Source organism: Artemia franciscana, chromosome 4, assembly GCF_032884065.1.
Source record: "Artemia franciscana chromosome 4, ASM3288406v1, whole genome shotgun sequence".
In the NCBI taxonomy this organism is placed as follows: Eukaryota; Metazoa; Arthropoda; class Branchiopoda; order Anostraca; family Artemiidae; genus Artemia; species Artemia franciscana.
In genome coordinates this window covers 27749108-27768785 of record NC_088866.1, presented here as the reverse complement: position 1 = coordinate 27768785, position 19678 = coordinate 27749108, and the positions used below count along the sequence as shown (strand labels likewise).

The following is a 19678-nucleotide window of genomic DNA, read 5'->3' as shown; positions in this document are numbered from 1 at the left end:
GCTTCAAGTGCCTTGTGTTTTTACCAGCTAAAATTTTAGGGAGAAGGATAGCGTATTACCAATAATTTTTACCTGGGGTAAAAATCACTTGAAGCAGCTATCGAATCAGCCAAAATGTGCTTGCGCCCTTACTTGCATGCAATTTTTATTTAGTTTGAGTAGGAAAGTTCAATTTTGAGACCTAAAATACCTCCTTTTTTTGGCTGAGCATTAAAGACACTTTCGGATAAAAAAAATCACCAGAATCAAATTTCAAGTTCTGTAGTGTGTTGCTCTAGCTGAGTTCGAACTCTGGAAGCGTACGGTAATCAAAATGGTATTTTATTGGTCAATAAGAAATGAAAATTCATAAAAACGACTAGCAAAAGTGGAGAACGACAAAAAAGGAATCAATTAAAAGTCAGGCCCAAATCAAAACAGTTACAGAAAAATAAAAAAAAAAGGTGCAAAGGATATACTTTATACACTATAGGCACAAATATTTGGCAATATACCAAAATATCAAAGTGACGTCTCAATTGGTGGTCGCTTTGACGGTGTTTGATGAATGTTCTGTTGTGTTCGATAGTGTTCTGCGATGTTCTGCTGCAGAGAAAATCCACTTGTAAAATTACAACTTTGGGAAGTGGACTGCACTTGCGGGTTCTTGCTCTCTTTAGTCAGTCCTTGTTTTTGTAATTCTTGATTCGTTGACATGGGATGGTCAGCGGAGCTGCTTTTGGGATCCGAGTCTTCTGATTCTTCTTCAGAATTTCCTTCAGGAATTGTAGGGATGTTCAAGTCACCTTTACAAATACCTCTCCTACCCCGCCAAGGACTTAGCTTGACGTGCTGTTTCTTAATCTCTATTATATGCTTGGGGCTAACACTAGCAGCCGTTGGAGGTTTTTTAACTCCAAGTAATTCAGCAGCAGATACTTTAGGTTTTGCTTTATTCTGTTCTGAGATCATCCTCTTAAATTCATCAAGAGGGGTTTGCAAGGAAGGGCTTGCAGGAGTGCTCCTCCCGTCGGGAGTAGTTGACCTGCTTCTAATGATCGATGAAAAGGAACTTGTTGGAGACCAGCTCTGTCTACCATCATCGTCTCCAAATTTGAGACCACTTTCGTTCCCAAGCTGATTTAGGTCTGACCTCTCAAATCCATCGCTTGAAGCAAAGGACATATCAAGAGAGCAAGAAGAGGCTACGGAAGGGGTAGGCGAAACCACAGATCTTCTTGAAGATACTGGTGAAAGATTTTTACTAAAAAGAGTTTTATTCCCACTAGTATATTCTGGGGGAGGAGTATAAGGTGGTAAAATTCGTTTGTCGGGAGGAGTGGACACTGTTCGCGTCTTATTTTCTTCGGCAAATCGGACACGACGTGGTGATTGAGTCAGGCTGAGTATTGGGGTTGAAGTTTTTACTTCTCTGTGGATACGAGCAGGTAGAGAGTGGTAGTTCACGTTCTGGCGCGAAAAGTCTCCAGCGGCAGAATCATCTGAAAATTAAAAATATTTGAATTTATAAAAGTCCTTTCTGCGTTGCCTGTATTCTACTGTGCCTACTACTTAAACTATTTTCATATGCGGTGTTTGCTCGGGAGCTTGAAGCAATGACATCAGAGATACAGAGAAACTACTTGTGAAAACGTTGTGACTCGAAATATATCGTTCTTATTACTGGATTGAAATTTTACACAGAAAAATCAATCGAGGGGAATTTAACTTCTTATTCTTTTTATTGGGTTAAAATTACAAACAGGTAATCAAATATAGGTTCAAAATTGAAGCAAAAATCTATTTATAAGAGGCAAATTTTTTTAAGAGTGAAAAATAAAAATAAAAAACTTTGCAATACCAAAAAAAAAAAAAAAAAAAACATAATAAGTATAACAGTAAGACTATTTCGGCTGGACATCAGGAAAAATTTATCAACACAAAAAAAGTAGCTTGAAGAAAACGTGAAAAAAAATACTAAACAAATATTCTTTTTGTTTTTTATGGTACTTGGTATTTACCAAGTGACATATAGCGATCGCAACTTCTGTTGGTCTGTCTGTCCCGGTTTTACTAGTTTGGGCACTTCCAGATCAGCTAGGACGATAAGAATTCGGAAAAATTAGAAAAAATGAGGTATTTCTGACTGACGAAAGGGCAATCAGATCTTAATGAAAATTTATATTTAGAAGGATATCATGCTTCAGAGCTCTTATTTTAAATCCCAACTGGATCTGATGACATTGGGGGGAGTTGGAGGGCACACCTGAAATCTTGGAAAACACTTAGAGTGTAGAGATCAGGATGAAACGTAGTGGGAAAAATAAGAGCAAGTCCTACATACGTGATTGACATAATCGGAACGGAGCTGTTCTCTTTAGAGGATTTGGGGGGGCGGAGTAAATTGGAAAAATTGGAAAAAATGAGGTATTTTTAACTTACGAACGAGTGATCAGATCTTAATGAAATTTGGTATTTAGAAGGACCTTGTAAGTCAGACCTTTTATTTTAAATCCTGACCAGATCCAGTGTCATTGGGGGGGGGGGCAGAAATCTTGGAAAACGCTTAGAGTGGAGAGACCGGGATAAAACTTGGTAAGAAGGATAAGCACAAGTCCTAGATATGTGATTGATAAAACCGGACCGGATTCGCTCTCTTTGGGGGAGTTGTGGGACCTAATTCGGCAATTCAGAAAAGCAGAAAAAATGAGGTATTTTTAACTTACGAACGGGTGATTGGACCCTCATGAACTTTGGTATATAGAAGGAACTCGTGTCTCAGAGCTCTTATTTTAAATCCTGGCCAGATCCGGTGACATTGAGGGGAAATGGAGGAGGAAACCGGAAATCTTGGAAAACACCTAGAGATGAGAGATGGTGATCATACTTGGTGGAAAGAATAAGCACAAGTCCTAGATACGTGATTGACATAACCAGACCAGATTGGCTCTCTTTGGGGGAGTTGGGGGGGGGGAATAATTCAGAAAAATTAGAAAAATGATGTATTTTTAACTTACGAACGGGTGATCAGATAATGAAATTTGATATTTAGAAGGACCTCGTGTCTTAAATCTCTTATATTAAATCCCGACCGAATCCGGTGACATTGGGAGGAGTTGGAGGGGGAAACCGAAAATTTTGGAAAACGCTTTGTCGATAAGACAAATGATTGTTGTTCTAAGTATGACTTGTGGTCTAGGATGTGGTAGAGATCGGGATGAAACTTGGTGGGAAGAATAAGCACATGTCCTAGATACGTTACTTACGTAATCGGACCGGATCCGCTCTTTTTGAGGGAGTTGGGGGGATTTGCTAGTTTGCGTACTTCCAGATAAAATAGGACGATGAAAGTTGGCAGGTAAATCAGGGACCCAGACTAGATTAAATTAGATATAGTCTCTTTCCTGATTCGACTATCTGGGGGGGGGAGCGAGCGAACAGGATAGTTGAGAAGAAATTTATTTGCCGATAAGACAAATGATTGTTGTTCTGAGTATGGCTTGTGGTCTAGGAGTATGATTCTCGCTTAGGGTTCGAGAGGTTTCAGGTTCAAATCTCGGACCACGCCAGTTTTTATATGAAGAATATCCAAAACTAGATAGGTGATCAATATAGCGATTGCTGAAAGTTGGTAGGCATATCAGGGACCCGATAAGATTAAATTCGAAATAGTTACCTCCCCGATTTGATCATCTGGGGGGGGGAGTGGAAGGACGGTTAAATCGGAAAAATTAGAAAAAATGAGGTATTTTTAACTTAATGAACTTTGATATTTAGAAGGACCTCGTGTCTCAGAGCTCTTATTCTAAATCCCGGATCTAGTGACATTGGGGGGTGTTGGAGGGGGAAACCGAAAATCACGGAAAACGCTTAGAGTGGAGAGATCATAATAAAACTTGATGGAAGAAGCTCTTGGCTCTTCCGACCTCGTCACAAGTGCCATATGAGCTCTAGGCTTTTGTTCTTTTTTTGTGTGTAGCGTTTGTGTATTTTCATTGTTTCTTCATGCTTAATTCAGGCAAGATCTTTTTGTTTGTATATATTTTTCCTTCTTTGATAAAAGCTTCTAGATACGGAGTGGAAATATTCGGGCTTCGTGATTATCTTTGGGATCAAACTTTCTTAAATGATTCCACCCATTATTAATAGATTTTTTTCTGGAAAGGTAGCGTTAGTAGTTTTTTTTTTCTTTTTTTGCTTGAAAACGAATTTGAGGTTTCCCCTTTATGTGTATTCCATGCTTTTTGCGAAAAACCGTCTTTTGGACTAAATCAGTAATACCAAGACGAAAAACAAAACTTTACAAGAAGACAAATCGGTACTTAAGTATTATACGAGAAACACTCGAGACATTGCCCAGTTTTCATCCCGGTTAGTTTGCAATGTATACTGAAAGAATATACTGTCTGACTATGGGAAGCAATATTTTATTTAAATATTTAGTTGGTATTTTGGTTAGGTTAGGCTAGAATAGGTTTGTTTAGGTTACGTATTTAATATATGCTATGCTTTACCCTCGCCCCCTAATGTGCAAATATATTTCATTAGGATTAACCAAACTTCATTTCTCGAATGTTTCTCGTATAATATTTAAGTACCAAAAAAACGAGGATATTTGAGGCCAGTGAAAATGCAATGCAAATATTAAGGCCGAAACCTTCTCTCGGCCGTCCTCAGTGCAAAAATAAATAATTACCTTAAAAATACCTACAAGAAACTAAGACCAAACCAAAAAATATTTTTGTTTTAGCGGAGATTTTTTACTTTTTTTAAGGTCCTTTGTTATTTTTGCACTAAGGACGATCGAGCGAAGGTCTCGTCCGAAACATCTGCATTTCATTTTCATTTTCAATGGCTGAAAATACCCTCGTTTTTTGTTCTTGTAATTCTTTTCCTCCTTGTCATGCTTAGCCAGTGAGGTCTCAGAAATTATTTATCAGTAACATCAATATCAATACATGGGTTATTGTTGCAGCCACAGCTCAACTATTCTTAGCTTGAAAGCATGGTTGTGAAACCTCTTTTTCTAGAAGTAGCGAAAGAGCGAGCTGGACTAAGATGTCCATTTTCATTTCAAATTAAGAAAATGATAATAAAAAGGTTGAAATATTCATTTCATTGACAAAGATGGATTGACTTAGGATGACCCATTCCTGATATGAGACTGGATAAGCACCAGTTTTTGCTAAACTGCTCCAAAAAGTGACAAAACCTGAGCGAAAAAACGGCAAAAAGGATTAAGGAAAATGGTCATACGTTTTCTATATAAATTGCACTTGAAAAATTCATTTTTTTTTTTTTTTTTTAGAGCAAGCGTTTTTATAACTCAATTTTGCTGCAAATATTTGAGGAAAAACTAATTTCACCAAATCGACTACAGCAGCCAAAAAGCAATAAGTGACATTAATGTTTAATTGTGAATCAATGCTCAAAACAACTTTCTCAAACTTAGAATGCTCTATTGATTGATTCAAATTGTTTTCACATATTTTAGACAGACACAAAATGAAGTTTTTCTTGTTTTGGGAGACTTAGAAATTGCTTGGGGGAGGGGGTGGGGATTCAAACTACCGTATGTCCATTCTGCACTGGCATAAGTAATTAAAGAATAGATACTGTACTTTCACAATTTTACCACTTCTCTGATTCTTAAATCACTCTCTGTGAACAAAGCTGAGCAGAAATACAGCCAAAAAATAAAAACAAGCACCGAAAACGTGCCTAAATACAGCCGAAAAAAAAAAATCGCACCCAATTAGTTTCTTTTTCCACTGTCATAACCAAGGAATCTCTTTTAGCATAACATCTTTTGGATTAACATAACCAAGTTGAGGCGTTCAAATTAGAATAAAAGCACACGTTTAAGCGATTTTTCGAGGAAGGGGATTTACAAAAACGCTATCTTGCGTTAGAAAAAAATATGCAAATAAAACGAGTATCACAAAAAAAAATTCTACTCTTATGCAATACCAATAATGAGCTTTTTTCAGCTCTATGTCTCGTAACACGGCACCTAAAACGACACTTCATTGTAACAACAACAACAAAAAAACACCTTGAACAATGATGTTTTTTTCTCTATAGTTATGTCTTATAACATAAAATCTTGTGTGGAAGCTCAGCCAAGAAGATGTGCTCAGAACTGGAACGCATGACGCATATAAGCAGTTTTTTAACGAAGTTGAGCTGTAAAACTACACCTCGCGTAAAAAGAACATTAAAGAAATAAAACTTGCAGAATTAATGGGTTTTTCCGGTCTCATTACAAAACACCCGAAACAGTTTTTTTCTTATTCGCTTGCATAAAGTGTGTCGTGCAGTCACGTGGCTTTTGTATTACCACACCCAAATAAAGTATTGAGGTCTGGAACAATAAGTATAGGTAACTTACAAGAGTGGAAATGCAAGTGTTATTTAAATGTTAGGGAACGTTAGTGGGAACGATACGCTAGTGGCGACAAGAAAAAACACCAACGCCATCTTGGCATTTTTCACACTTCGTAGTCGTTTCACTTTCTGAAACTGAGATCATACACATATTACTGCACTAACTGTACCAATTACACTGATTTTCTTATTATTATACTGAAAAAATGCAAAGAAACGCTAATCGCTAGATGACGCTGCTGATTTTTTTCGTCGACCCTAGCACTAGTTCCTACTCTTGTAAGTACCAATGCTTTTGGTCAGGAATGGAAACATTATGATTTCCCTACTGGCCACATCATTGCTTATTCAAGGATGAACAAACTAAATACGCACAGGGAATAACAAAAATTCGCACACCTATTGAAATTTTCCACCTTTGCAGGGGTTGTAGGCTCTTGTCCTACACCTCTACACCCGAAAATTTTAAAACAAAGTTATAGTAGATTTTGATACTGACTAGGCAGTTACAGTTTTAGGCCACGCCAGTCCTGGCCACAACGATTGTAATGACAATGGTGCCCCAATTACACACTGAAAAAATGTTTATTCTATTTTCATTCAAAAATGTCCTCCAATGATCTAAACAAGATAAATCTATACTTCTACAATAATAAAATATTATATAATAATCAAATGTAACTAAATCTATACTTCTTATATGCAGATGAACATTTCACCAATAATCGTTCTGATAAAAGAATATGGGTCACATCTAAGAGTGGGAATTGGCACTAGTCGGCAAGAACTATCAACGCCATCTAGCATTTGGTGGTACTTGCCATTTTTTCAACCTATGTAATTATTTTTCTGCCAAGAACTAAGATCAGACACTTATTACTGCCCTGATTTTACCAACTAAACTAATCAAATTAATGATTCTTCTTATTATATTGAAAACAATGCCCAGTCTCCCCAAACGCTAGATGGCGTTGTAGTTTTTTTTTTGTCGACTTTCCACTCTGACAAGTTATCAATACTGTTTGGTTCATATACTGAACGACTTGATCAAGTTTGTCATGAACCATAAACCTGGGTGCATCAAAAGGCTCAGGTAGATATGCTAAATGTTTTCCAAGATAAGTTGTCTACGGATTGCTGCAGGTACATTTTTGACTGATCGCGATCACTTAGTAACCTCCGCAAAAAATGTGTTCCATCCCACTTTTTAGGGTTATATGACTAGGTCATGTTTTACAGATATAGAATTTGCTCTTAGGGATACACCTAAGAAGTATCCAAATCAGAAGCGTTTTATCCCTAATTGGGTCAAGGAAACGGAAACTTAACAGAACGGGGTGAAACCTTTGAACACAATGCAGTGGAGGAGGCGAATGCGCAGCAGTTTTAGTCTCAGGCGGCTTGGTGCCTCCACTGATTTATCAGTAGCAGCTGTGGAAGTAGTTGCCTTTTATCAATTTTAGTTATTTTAGTGACGTTGAACCATTTAAACAAACATAGAGTTCCACTCGTCTGCTTGAATCAAATCGATTGTGTCATCTTCTTTTCATGCTCAGATTCGACACGTATATTCTTAAATTCACCAGGTCCATTCGATTATGGTATAAACTGCCACCATTTCCAGTGCGTTGTTTATGTTGTTTTTAAAGTCTGCTGCTTCAAAACTATGATAAGATTACTAACTTGACGAATTTAAAACTGCCAGCTCTTTGTTTGATTTTAACAACTATTTGCTATGTTCTGCAAAAATCATAATTATTGATCTTAATCTGGAAAACCATACTTTCAACAGGACTCGTTCAGGAAAAAAAAAAGTTTTTCAGCGGGTTGGCAACTAGTGAATAAAGGATGAGGATGGAAACGTATGTCCATTAAGCAATTAAGTTATCTTTATTTAGTTTTCCAAACAGAAGGTACCTTCAGACAAATCTCAGGAAAGGATATCTTATAAATCTAAAAAGTTCTTTGAAATGATCTGGCTCTACTAAAAAATAAGCTGGTTTAAGTTTTATAGAGGGTTGAAATTGAACAGTGAAATTCATTGACTGCAAGGCCGGTAAAATATAGAGAGCTTCATAAATTGCTCCTACTGTTGTTTTATTGAGGCAGTTTAGTGTTTTCAGTAAAGCGCTTGTTTTTCATAATTCTATAAATATAGGGAAAGACACCGAGCCAGCTTATTTGAAACGATTTTTCGGATTTATGTTGCATAAAATGCGAAGGTTTGTGAAAAAGCCTAGTTCTGTTTTGTTGAATGGTTTTTTGTTTTCAGTAAAGGGCTTGTTTTTCAGAATTCTATAAATATAGGGATAACAGTTTTTCAGATATATGTTGCATAAACTGCGAAGCAGAAATTTCTGTCCTTTAGAAGTTTAAACTTTGCTCCTAGCTTATATCAGAAAAGCTTATTTTTCAAAATTTATTTTGTTCGCAGACGAACCGTTAAAAAAGCAGCTTTGTCCAATTTAGGCGAAGAAATTATAGCAGTCAACATGAGTTTAAAAATATAGGCTATAAATGTTGATTTCAGTTTGCATCTTAAACTTGGGTGTAGGCGTCCCCCCCCGCAGAAAAATTCCCCGGGTGGATTTCCCCAATACTCCCCCTGAAATATTTTAGATGTTATAGGCAGCGCGATGGCGTTGCCTAAGTAAAAAGTGATGTGGGCACGATATATTATCTATTTTATTTTTTTTTATTTTTTTCTGACCAGGGCACTTCGTATAGAAGAAGTTGTCACAGAAACATCGAAACGGGCTCATTCGATTGAAATTGAAAGTTCTATTGCCCTTTTTAATAGTCAAAAGTGATTGTAGGGCAACGAGCCCCCTACGCCCATCATTTCCCCACACATATCCAATTAAATGTTGAGATTGCCATTTTATTCAGCGTAGTTGAAATATCCAGTAAGTATGTCTTTGAGGATGACAACCCACCCACCCCCTCCACAGCCCTCAGAGAGATTATTTTAATTTATGCCCCGAGGGCAAATAAGGTTTTTATGGAAAGGGTGGTCGTGTAAGCTTCTAAGGGGGATCAATGGATTGGAAACCAGAAGTTATAGTGCCGTTTTTTAAGTGTCAAAGTGATCAGAGGGCAACTAACCTCCCCTCCCCCCCCCTCACGCCTTGTTTTCTCCAATTGCATCCGATAACAATTTTTAGACGGACATTTTTTTTCAAAAAATAGTCCAAAGATCACATGACATGACAGATCACATGACAACGCCTTCGGGGTTAACACAGCCACCCAGAGTCTGAGAGCAAGGGTTGTAAGTTTTACCTTGAGGGCATACAAGTGTTTATGGAAGGGGAGGTCGTGTAAACCTTAGAGGCTCATTTGATTGAAAATGTAAGGTTGTAGTTCCCTTTTAAGACTCGGAAGTGATGGAAGGCGACTGGACCCCTCCCCAACGACATCTTCTTTCCCCGAACGCATCTGATCAAAATTCTTAAGATAGTCATTTTGTTTACAATAGTTCAAAGAGCATTTAACAATGCCTCCAAGGTGGATGCAGCCCTCCAGAGCCCAGGGGCAGGGGTTATAATTTATGCCAAGGGGCATATAAGGCTTGTACGGAACAAGTGGTCGTATAAACTTCGAACGGGGCTAATTTGATTGAAATTCGAAAGTTCTAGTACCTTTTTAAGAGTCAAAGTGAATGGAGGGCAGCAAGCCCCCCCCCCCAAGCCCATCATTCAATAAAACATATCCGAACAAAAAATTAGGAGATCCATTTTGTTCAGCATTGTTGAAATGTACGGTAATTATATCTTTGGGGATGTCAACCTCCCTAGAGTCGTCAGGGCAAGAGCTGCAAGTTAGGCAATTCGTTCATTGTTTATATACAGTACACGTTATTGAGATAGGTATGCATGTTTGGACTTTACTTTCCAAATGACGCAGAGCATTCAGGTGAGCCTTTCAGAGAATGTTGAAGGGAGTGTAACTAAGTCAGGGGAATGTTAAACTAAATCAAAGCACATTACGTTGTTTATGGACTGTCAAAAGGACATAATTCAGGAATGACTGAGTATACTAATTTTGTAACTTTCAGAATGATAAGGTAGATAATCAAAATGGCAATATTAGCATGCTATCGCTACTACTAAAACTACCACCACTACTACTGCCCCCACTACTGTACTACTACCACTCCATTTACAGCATTGAAGGGAAATTTGAACTAAATCAAAAGTTACTATGTGCATGCAAATCCCCAAAAGAGCGTATCTTAAGAATTGATTTCGGTATTAAGTCGGAACTTTCAGAGAATGCTTAAAGGGAAAGGTCATCAGACCAAAAGGTAATAATCGCACGCTACTGCTAATATCACTATCACTACTACATTTACTATTACTGCTACTTAAACTTTTACTTCTATTGCAACTACTTGTAAGGCTAAGAGCAATAAGATGAAAACTTCAAGAAGTATACGAATATACAGGTTATCAAAAGGGCACATCAGCAAGTTCATACCAATGACTGATGATTTGCATGACTTGCATTAAGTTGAAACTTCCTGGACTTGATAGGAGGAATGTTCAACTGACCAAAAGGCATGTTAATACTACTGCTTCTACTAGTTCTAACGCTGTTACTATTACTACTAGTAAAACCAATACTACTACTGCGACTACTATTACAACTATGCCTAAGGATATGAACGTGAAATTCTGAGGGAATTTGAGCGGGGGGGGGGGGTGAACTGAATCACAACACGCCATCCGTTTGTAGGTTGTCAAAAGGGCGTAACAGCAATATCTTAGGAACAGTTTGGTGATTTGGTGTGTGAAATTGAAACTAACAGGGCTTGTTGTGGGGGATGTTAAACTAACCAAAAGAACATATTTACATCCTAATGCTACTGCTTCTACTCATACTACTATTGCTACTATTATTACTACTTCTACTGCCACTAAATCTAAGGTTAATTAAGTCTACTGCTACTACTATTACTACGGGTACTACTACTCCTGCTACTAAAACCAAGGGTATTAAGGCGAAAAATTTGGAAACATTGAAACTGTATGGAACTAAATCAAAACACACTATGAACAGAGGTTGTCAAGAAAACGTATCAGAAATGCTTCAGGAACAGTTGATGGTATTAAGTTGAAACTTCGAGCGTGTGTTGAAGCGGAGGTTGAAAACCCCCAAAGATGCTATGCATATACTGCTACTAACGATACTACAACTATTGCTACTACGCAAGCTAAGAGTATTAAGGTGGAGCTTTCAAGAAATATTTAGTTCAACAGGCAGATATTGAACTAAATCAAAACGAACTATGAGCATGTTGATTTCCAAAAAGGTGGCAAAGCAATATCTCAAGAACGGCTTAAGTTAGACCTTTAAGGATAAGTTGTGGCGGATTTTGTACTAGCCAGAACGTACTATGTTCATAAAATTAATAAATCGCTATAGTTACTCTAACTAATGACACTAAGGGCATTAAGGTGAAACTTTTAGGAAAGGCTTAAGGGAGTTTCAACTATACAAAAAGCTATGTGCGTGCAGGTTTTCAAAAAGGCATATAAGCAATAGCATAGGGAGTGCCGCTCTATAATAGCTAGAAATATCATCGAAACTTTTAAAGAAGCTAATTAAACATGAAATTAAAAAGTTCTAGTTCCCTCTTTAAGAGTCAATAAAGATTGGAGGGCAAGCAGCCCTCCTCCCAAGCTCCTTTATTTTCCAAACACAATAAGTCAAAATTTTGAGACGGCCATTTTGTTCGGCATAGTAGAACGATCCAGTAACTACGTGTTTAGGAACATTGGGTATGCCAACCCCCCATAATACAATTGGCCCATTACACTTTAAAACTAAACGTTGCTTTAAAACTAAATGTTGCTTTAAAACTAAATCCAAAGTAACCGTGTATATGCTTGCCAATAAAACGCCTCAGAAATACATCGAGAACGACTGTGGGTATTAAGATGAAACTTTCAGATGTATATATATATATATATATATATATATATATATATATATATATATATATATATATATATATATATATATATATATATATATATATATATATATATATATATATATATATATATATATATATATATATATATATATATATATATATATATATATATATACATAAAAGAAGACAGCGACAGCGAACAGGGAATAAAAGAAGACAGTGACAGCGAAGAATGTTGTAGATCCGCAAGTTTTACGTAGTTTAAAACATATATATACCTATCTATATTCACAGGTGGAACACAGGGACACAACTACAATGGCGCGTAAGTAATACGGCGCGTAACGACTTACGCACGCGGGGGGGCTTGGGGGCGCGAAGCGCCACACCAACAGGTAGTATATTATAATATATAGAATTTTTTTGATAATAGTTTTTATTTTTCAGGTCAACCTGAGGAGGTATACAATCAAATTAAATGAGACTATTTGTGTCAGGATTAAAAATTGTTGAAAAAGTTTTCCAACGTACAAATAACAAGCCAAACTATGATTCTTATAGAAACAAAACTGAAAAGGCATAAAGTATTATTTTTTCCATGATAAAGACTATGTCAATAAAAAACGAACTGAAATTAATTTAAAAAACTTTTTCCACAAAACAAGTTTCCAAAGAATGAGCACCAATAAAGTAAAATAATCTTCCAAGCGTAAAACTACCACAAATCACCATCAGTAAATAAATGAAACCCAAAAACAATAAATAACCGTGTCAAACTCATTACAAGCAGAAATTAACATGAGTAGGGCTGACAACCCTCTCACCTTTTCAAGACTAGAACATAATTTACACTTTAGTGAAAACAAAATACATTTTAAATGTTTTCAATTTTTTTACTTTAATAAATAAAATATTATTAAAACTTGGAGGAATAAATAGTACATTAAACTGACAGTCCACGGTCATTTGTTTTTTTCTTTAAAGTGCAAATTATGATGTGGCCTTGAGAAGGCATCGGGGTTGTCACAGCCCTGCTCATGTTAATTTTTGCTCGTTTTGAGTTTGACTCGGTCATTTATTGTAATTTATGTTTGTTTTGGATTTCATTTATTTATTGATCGTGATTTGTGGAAATGTTACCCTTGGAAGATTATTTGACTTTATTTCTGCTCCTTTCTGGTTTAATGTAGCTCTTCACTTTTCTTTGAAAAACTTGTTTTGTGGAAGTATTTAAATTAATTAGAAAGTAAATTTAAAGTTCTACTCACCTGTTTGAGTCTGAGGCAATGCTATAGCGTTGCCTTTAGGAAAGAGCAATAGGAATTGAATGTATTATTATTCATTTATTGATTTTTTCTAGAGGTACTTCATATGGAAGGGATGGTCGTATAAACTTCAGAAGGGGGTCATGAGACTGCAAGTTAAGTATTTTCTCTATGGCTGCTTAATTTTGCGTGTGGGAGAATTTTCGATGGTAGGGGGATTTTCCACGAGGGAAAACACCAACTCCCCTTAAACTTAAGGGGGGATAGATAGTATTGGACTGGCTGTGGGACCACTTTGTACCTCCAATAAAACAGACTGAAAATGTTAGCACAATTTTTGTTTTGGCGGAGATTTATAATCCTCTTTTTTTTCTCCGCATTGATGCCTAATGTCACACTGTTCTTCATTAAAACCTTATCTACATTATCTCTAAGTCTAAATACAGAAACCTGGCTAATATCTCTATATTTACTACACTCGCTCTTATAACCTTTTTTATGGAGGGGTTTGATCAAAGTTTTTCTAAAATCGCTAGGAACTTCCCCTTACTAGGTAAAACTAACGACAATACTAAAATGTCAAATTTTACCAAATTTTTCTGTAAGTAGTTTCTAAACTCGTCTTAATCAACTCACATTTTGTGGGTCTGGAGATGGGTATTCCTATAGAATTGAATTCACCTCTTAGCCGTAGAGGTAGTACAAGAGAAAAAAAAACATATTTTACGTAAGTAAGACAAATGTTTTACTTGCAACGCACTTGGTTGGTAAACAAATTTCCCCTTTTAGGCATACGCTGTTTTTACATAATAAGAGGATTTTCTGAAGTTCCTTTTTTCTAATAACTGAAATATGTTCAGACAGTATAGTAGAGATGATTGAATTGATTGAGCCAGGTTCCATGTTTCCCTTGATTGTCAGTCAGGTTATTATTCCCTTTTATTGCTATCCATACCTCATTGTTAATTCATTTCAAGTAATATTTTATCTAACAATTTTATCAAAGCGAAAATTTTTCACCAAGACATGATTATTTTTAGACTTCGATGATTGAATTAAGAGTCAATTTGGTCTTTATCGAATTTTTAAAGTCTATTACCGCGGTATCTGTAAACTCAAAAGTAACACGACAAACTATAGAAAATTCTCAAGGTGAAGAAGTATAAAAGGTGCTTTCAGACTGCAGATTGCTAACCAATGCACTCAGAGACAGCAGATAGAAAACAGAAAATAGAAAGCCGAGTGGAAACCAGCAATTCATTGCTGCTTAGGTGCGGAGATCTGCATATGCCCAAGCATAATATTACTCCATTAAGAAAATCTGCAAGGTAATTCAGATTGTCAAGTGTAGAAATAAAGCGGATCAGAAAATAGCACCGCATCATACAGATGGCTCACAAACCCATAAAAAAACTGGGACCGGAATAGGGATATATCAAAATGACTCTGGTTTGAATCATAACAAATAAGCAATTGCCACGGTGCCACGTGCCACGGTCTTTCTGGCTTAAATGTTCAGAATAAAACAGACAGCAAAGAAACTGATGCATATAGAAATATGGTTGGAGAAATATCTATCTTTACAGACAATCGAGCATACCTCAAGGGTCTTGAGAATAATAAGAGCAGTAAACACTGTGGTTTGGAATGGCAGGAAGGTTAGACAGACTAGCATCCAAAAGAAACAGAGTTACACTTCTGTTGGCTCCAAGATAATCTGGGATCACAGGTAACAAAGTGACAGATGGATCCACTAAGGCTGGAGCATAACTGACATGCGGTGGATCGTAACATCGCATTTCAAACTCTCAAAGCTCCTAAAGTGGTAAGTAGGAGACAGACCTATCAGAGAGTAGAATTATAATGGTGGAAATGAGTTCATAAATTGAATGTTAAGCAAGAGGCATAGTTAATGAGGATAATGTCCACAGCTGGCAAAGTATGTGGTATCGAGAAAAAACTAAATGTTAGCCCCCTCAACCCTAATTAGGTGTTTTGGGCATGGAGCTAATGGGTTATTGCTGCCTGAGCCTAAAACCAGTTTTGGAAGTAACCTCATAATAACAAGAATTCCATAGGCCAGACCTGTTAAGCCAGTTTGTTTTAATTGAATAACGGTCTTTTGTAGGTGTGCGTGCGGTTTTATTAACGTTGGGCGTGGTACAGAAAGTGTACAAAATCGACGCTTGAACGCATTAAATGCTTGAAACCTCAAAAAATTGGAGTAATTTGGCATCATTAGAATTGTGAACACTATGATATAAGTTATTTATAATGATAATTGATAATATTGATAACAAAACTATGATAATTATAATAATATACCTTATAAGAATGGCCATTACTTCTGCGAAACCTGGTACACTTATATGTAATTTTTCACACATAGCTCGGAGAGAAGGGCACATGGACCCACATGCCTGGATTATACCACTGGCTATACCTCCCAGTCACTTTTTTAGGTTCTAAACGGGATGACCTAATAAAGCATAGTTAAAAGACTAGGGAAAACCAAAGACTTAGGAAAAAAGTACAAATTTATTCAAAAGCAATGTAAACAGAGAGACAAAATGAAAAGAAAAATCAGAGTTGGTTTTCCCAAGTCTTAGAGAAAGAAAGCAAAAACACAAAAGCATACACAGAAATATGATAAGTTCTAGTCACATATCTCTTTAAAAACTACATAATACTTAGTGTTTTATTTAGTTGACAAAAAATTCGATTTTGGGTAAGCCATGGCACAAACGAATTTCCTTTTTACATTTTACTCCCTTTACGTCGAGATTGATTATCATTGAACTCTTCCTTTCTAATTGGTGGAATTGAAATCTTGGAAAATCAAATACCAAAAAGATCGTTTTTAGTATTCCTCTCCCCCTCCGTGAAAAATATTTAAAATCCCAAAATTTTCACTCCCTGCATTTGAGGATATCTTTTTTCTTATTCCAGTTTCTGATAGCAAGATCGATATAATATAATAAAAAGTAAGAAAATTTAAGCTATCTTCTTCAACTTTCCATTCTTCAAAGTATTTTAACCAGATTTAGGTGAGAGTTTGTTGTCTGAAATTTTTTGTTTTACTCATAGGATAACCAGCAGAACCCAATTTAAGTGTGATACTTATATGGGAAAGGCTTCGTCTGACGTCATCTAGGAATTATTTGTATCTATTGAACATCTTAATGAGCCCAGCTTCAAAAGCAGGATCTCCTTAAATATCATAAAGAAACCTTGGAACGAAGGATGTGGGAACACTATTTAGATTCTTTCTAAATTTATTTTTAAAATTTGAAATTTTATTTCTATTAAAATAAAGTGGATGGCGCAGTCAATAAATCAAAATAGTTAATAAATTATTCATTAATTGGTACAATAAAGTAAACTAAAAATAATTAAATTAAAATAATCGCTAATAATTAGATAGTTTAAACAATGAATTTAAAAAATAATTTAAAAGAAGCATTAATCAATTAATAAATCAAAAATAACTTTGTCAGAAAAAGAACATTTTGTGAGAGACACGGCAGGGGAGGCTAGTCAAAATTTTGCCCTGGGAGCAAGAGGGGCAAGAACTGACACTGATTGTGTGATTATAATATCGATTGAGCAAATTGTATTGCTGTATCACAAGACATAAATTTAAAAAAATGTCCATGCTGATATTGCTTGTAATAGCAGTGTGTCGATTTTTTTTTTCAATTTAACCTATTAGGGCTTTACTGGATACTGCTACACTATTTGTTTTTTGCAGTTTTGTTTTTTTCATTAGAGCCATTTCAAATGTCTAAAAACAAAGTCAAATTTCTTTCCAGTTATCTGTATTTCTCTACCATGGGATAAATTTCGATGAGACGAATTCGACTATTTCGATATTTACATTGTATCAACCATACTACATGGACACATCGACAAAGGTAAATGGCAAAAAAACAAAAACGTTTATAGGTGGTTCCGTAATAAGCATATAAGCAATGGCGTGCGTGACAAGAAGAATATGTGACCCCGGCTTGAGAAAACCAACTCAGAAATACATTCAAACACAAATCTACAATCAAAAACACAAACAAATAATTACACAAGCAACAAACATGAATTAAAATTTTTAGTTACATTGAGTTTTGATACAAGAATCATCTGAACTTGTCCCCCTCCCCTTGGATTTTTTTTTTGTCTAAGAATAAGCCAAAGAGTGAGGGTAATTTATAAGAACGGAAACTAGCGCTAATGTCAACAAAAACGTCAATGCCATCTAGCATTTGGCGTTCGTTGCATTGTGTTCCGTGTATTAATAAGAACAAATAATTTTATTAGCGTAATCGGTAAAACTAATGCAGTAATAAGTGTCTGATCTCACAAAGAAAAAAAAATCTAGAAAAAATGCTAAATGCTAGATGGCATTGATGTTTTTTTTTGTCTATACCAGCACCAGTTTCAACTCTCATAAGTTACCTATACCCTTTAGAGTAAGCTGCAATCCCCTTTTTCCTCTTCGGTGGTTTCTTCTTATCCTCAAGTACAAAATAAGTCTATTCAGCTCATCCAGAGCTTATAATAGCTTTTTTGGACTTAGAATCACTAAACTAGTTAATTAAATTGTTATATTAAAGCAATTGAAATTTGGCAAGAAAGTGTAATAGGTGCAGCGGCAATAGAAAGCGGGTGCAACGTGAAATCAGACTTAGATTAAAAAAGCTCGAGGAAAATGAAACCAAGAACACCAAAGAAAAAGAAAAATAGAAAAAAAATATTTGCTGATTATTTCTAGCTTTTTAGTCATCAAACCGTTTATTCAACCAAAACCCAACTTTAAGATGATATCTCGATCCTCTTCTTTAATGCGAAAGCTGCAACCAGTTTTTTCCCAATGAAATTCTATTTTTATTAAAATAAAGTGGAGGGCGCAGTCAATAAATCAAAATAATTAATAAATTATTCACTAATTGGTACAATAAAGTAAACTAAAAATAATTAAATTAAAATAATCGATAATAATTAGATAATTATTATCAGATAAATCAAATAAATCACATTTCAATTGCACTACCCCTGGTAGTTTAAGTTTTATCCTTTTACATGTAACTTTTGTATATTATTTCTGCACTTTCATTGTTTTATCCATCAAGATAATTGCGTTTTTGAACTTTTCTTTTTTGTTTTTTATTACATTGAAAAACACGTAGAAAATATATAAAAATGAGTAAATTTTCTAATTTTTAATCATCCTCAAGGGAAGTCTTAATATTATCAGAATTCTAAAAAAAAAATATCAGCCTTTTTAGCTATTAAACCATTCAAAATTGTAAATCAAATGGCCTTAAAACATCCTAAACTGCAATTCCAGCTTCAAGATAAAATTTTGACCTTTTTTCAATGAAAAAATGGCAGCAGTTTATGAAATGGCAGCAATGAAAAGCATGCGATAGATAGCCTCTTTAAAAAAAAACAGCATTTTTCACATTTTCTCTTTTGGCTATCTAAAAACTACAAAGTTTTTAGGGGAGTATCACATTTTCGTCGATGTTGCTACGTTGGAAAAAGTGCGTCCGGAAAAATTCAAGCATCAACGATCTTTTCACAAAAGAAATATTAAAAATCAACACCTTCAAAAGAGTAAGCCGTAAGGAATATGCCTTCATAAGTTGTTTTGTGTCGTTGTTTCTTAGGTTAGGTTATTTTCCTTATTTTCCTCCTAGGTTTCTTTTTCTTTTCTTAACTTTGCCCCCACTGTTACTCAAAACTACAAAATATCATATGAATGTCTAGTTAGTTACAAAATTTGAATTTCCGATTTTTCCAAATTTTTAGGATATATAAGGTTGCATAAACTTCCCCTAAATCAATTCAAACACTCAGATTTTATTTTGACTACCCTTGGTAACATAAGATTAGGAAAATTTACCCTTTTGACAGCGTGTATACAAATAGCGTGTTTCAATTTAATTTGACCCCCCCCCCCCACTTTAAATATTTCCTGTAGTGTCTTCTTAATACCCTTAGCCAAATTAGTAATATTGACAGTATCAGTAGTGATATGCATTTTGTTGTGCGTTTTAGGCATTTTTTCATATAAACTTTTGTATATACTGCACAGGCCTGCAATTCTGAT

The 19678-nt window shown here is 35.5% G+C and overlaps 1 protein-coding gene across 1 annotated transcript in view; it reads right to left on the bottom strand.

Moving 5' to 3' along the window:
- Positions 1-305: 305 nt before the first annotated feature.
- The window catches only part of LOC136026240 (uncharacterized), a 142560-nt gene continuing 123187 nt past the window's right edge, over positions 306-19678 (bottom strand). Inside the window, exon 8 of the mRNA XM_065702597.1 lies at positions 306-1481. Within this exon, the coding sequence (XP_065558669.1) occupies positions 502-1481 (980 nt within the window). The 3' untranslated portion in view covers positions 306-501. The remainder of the gene's footprint in view (positions 1482-19678) is intronic.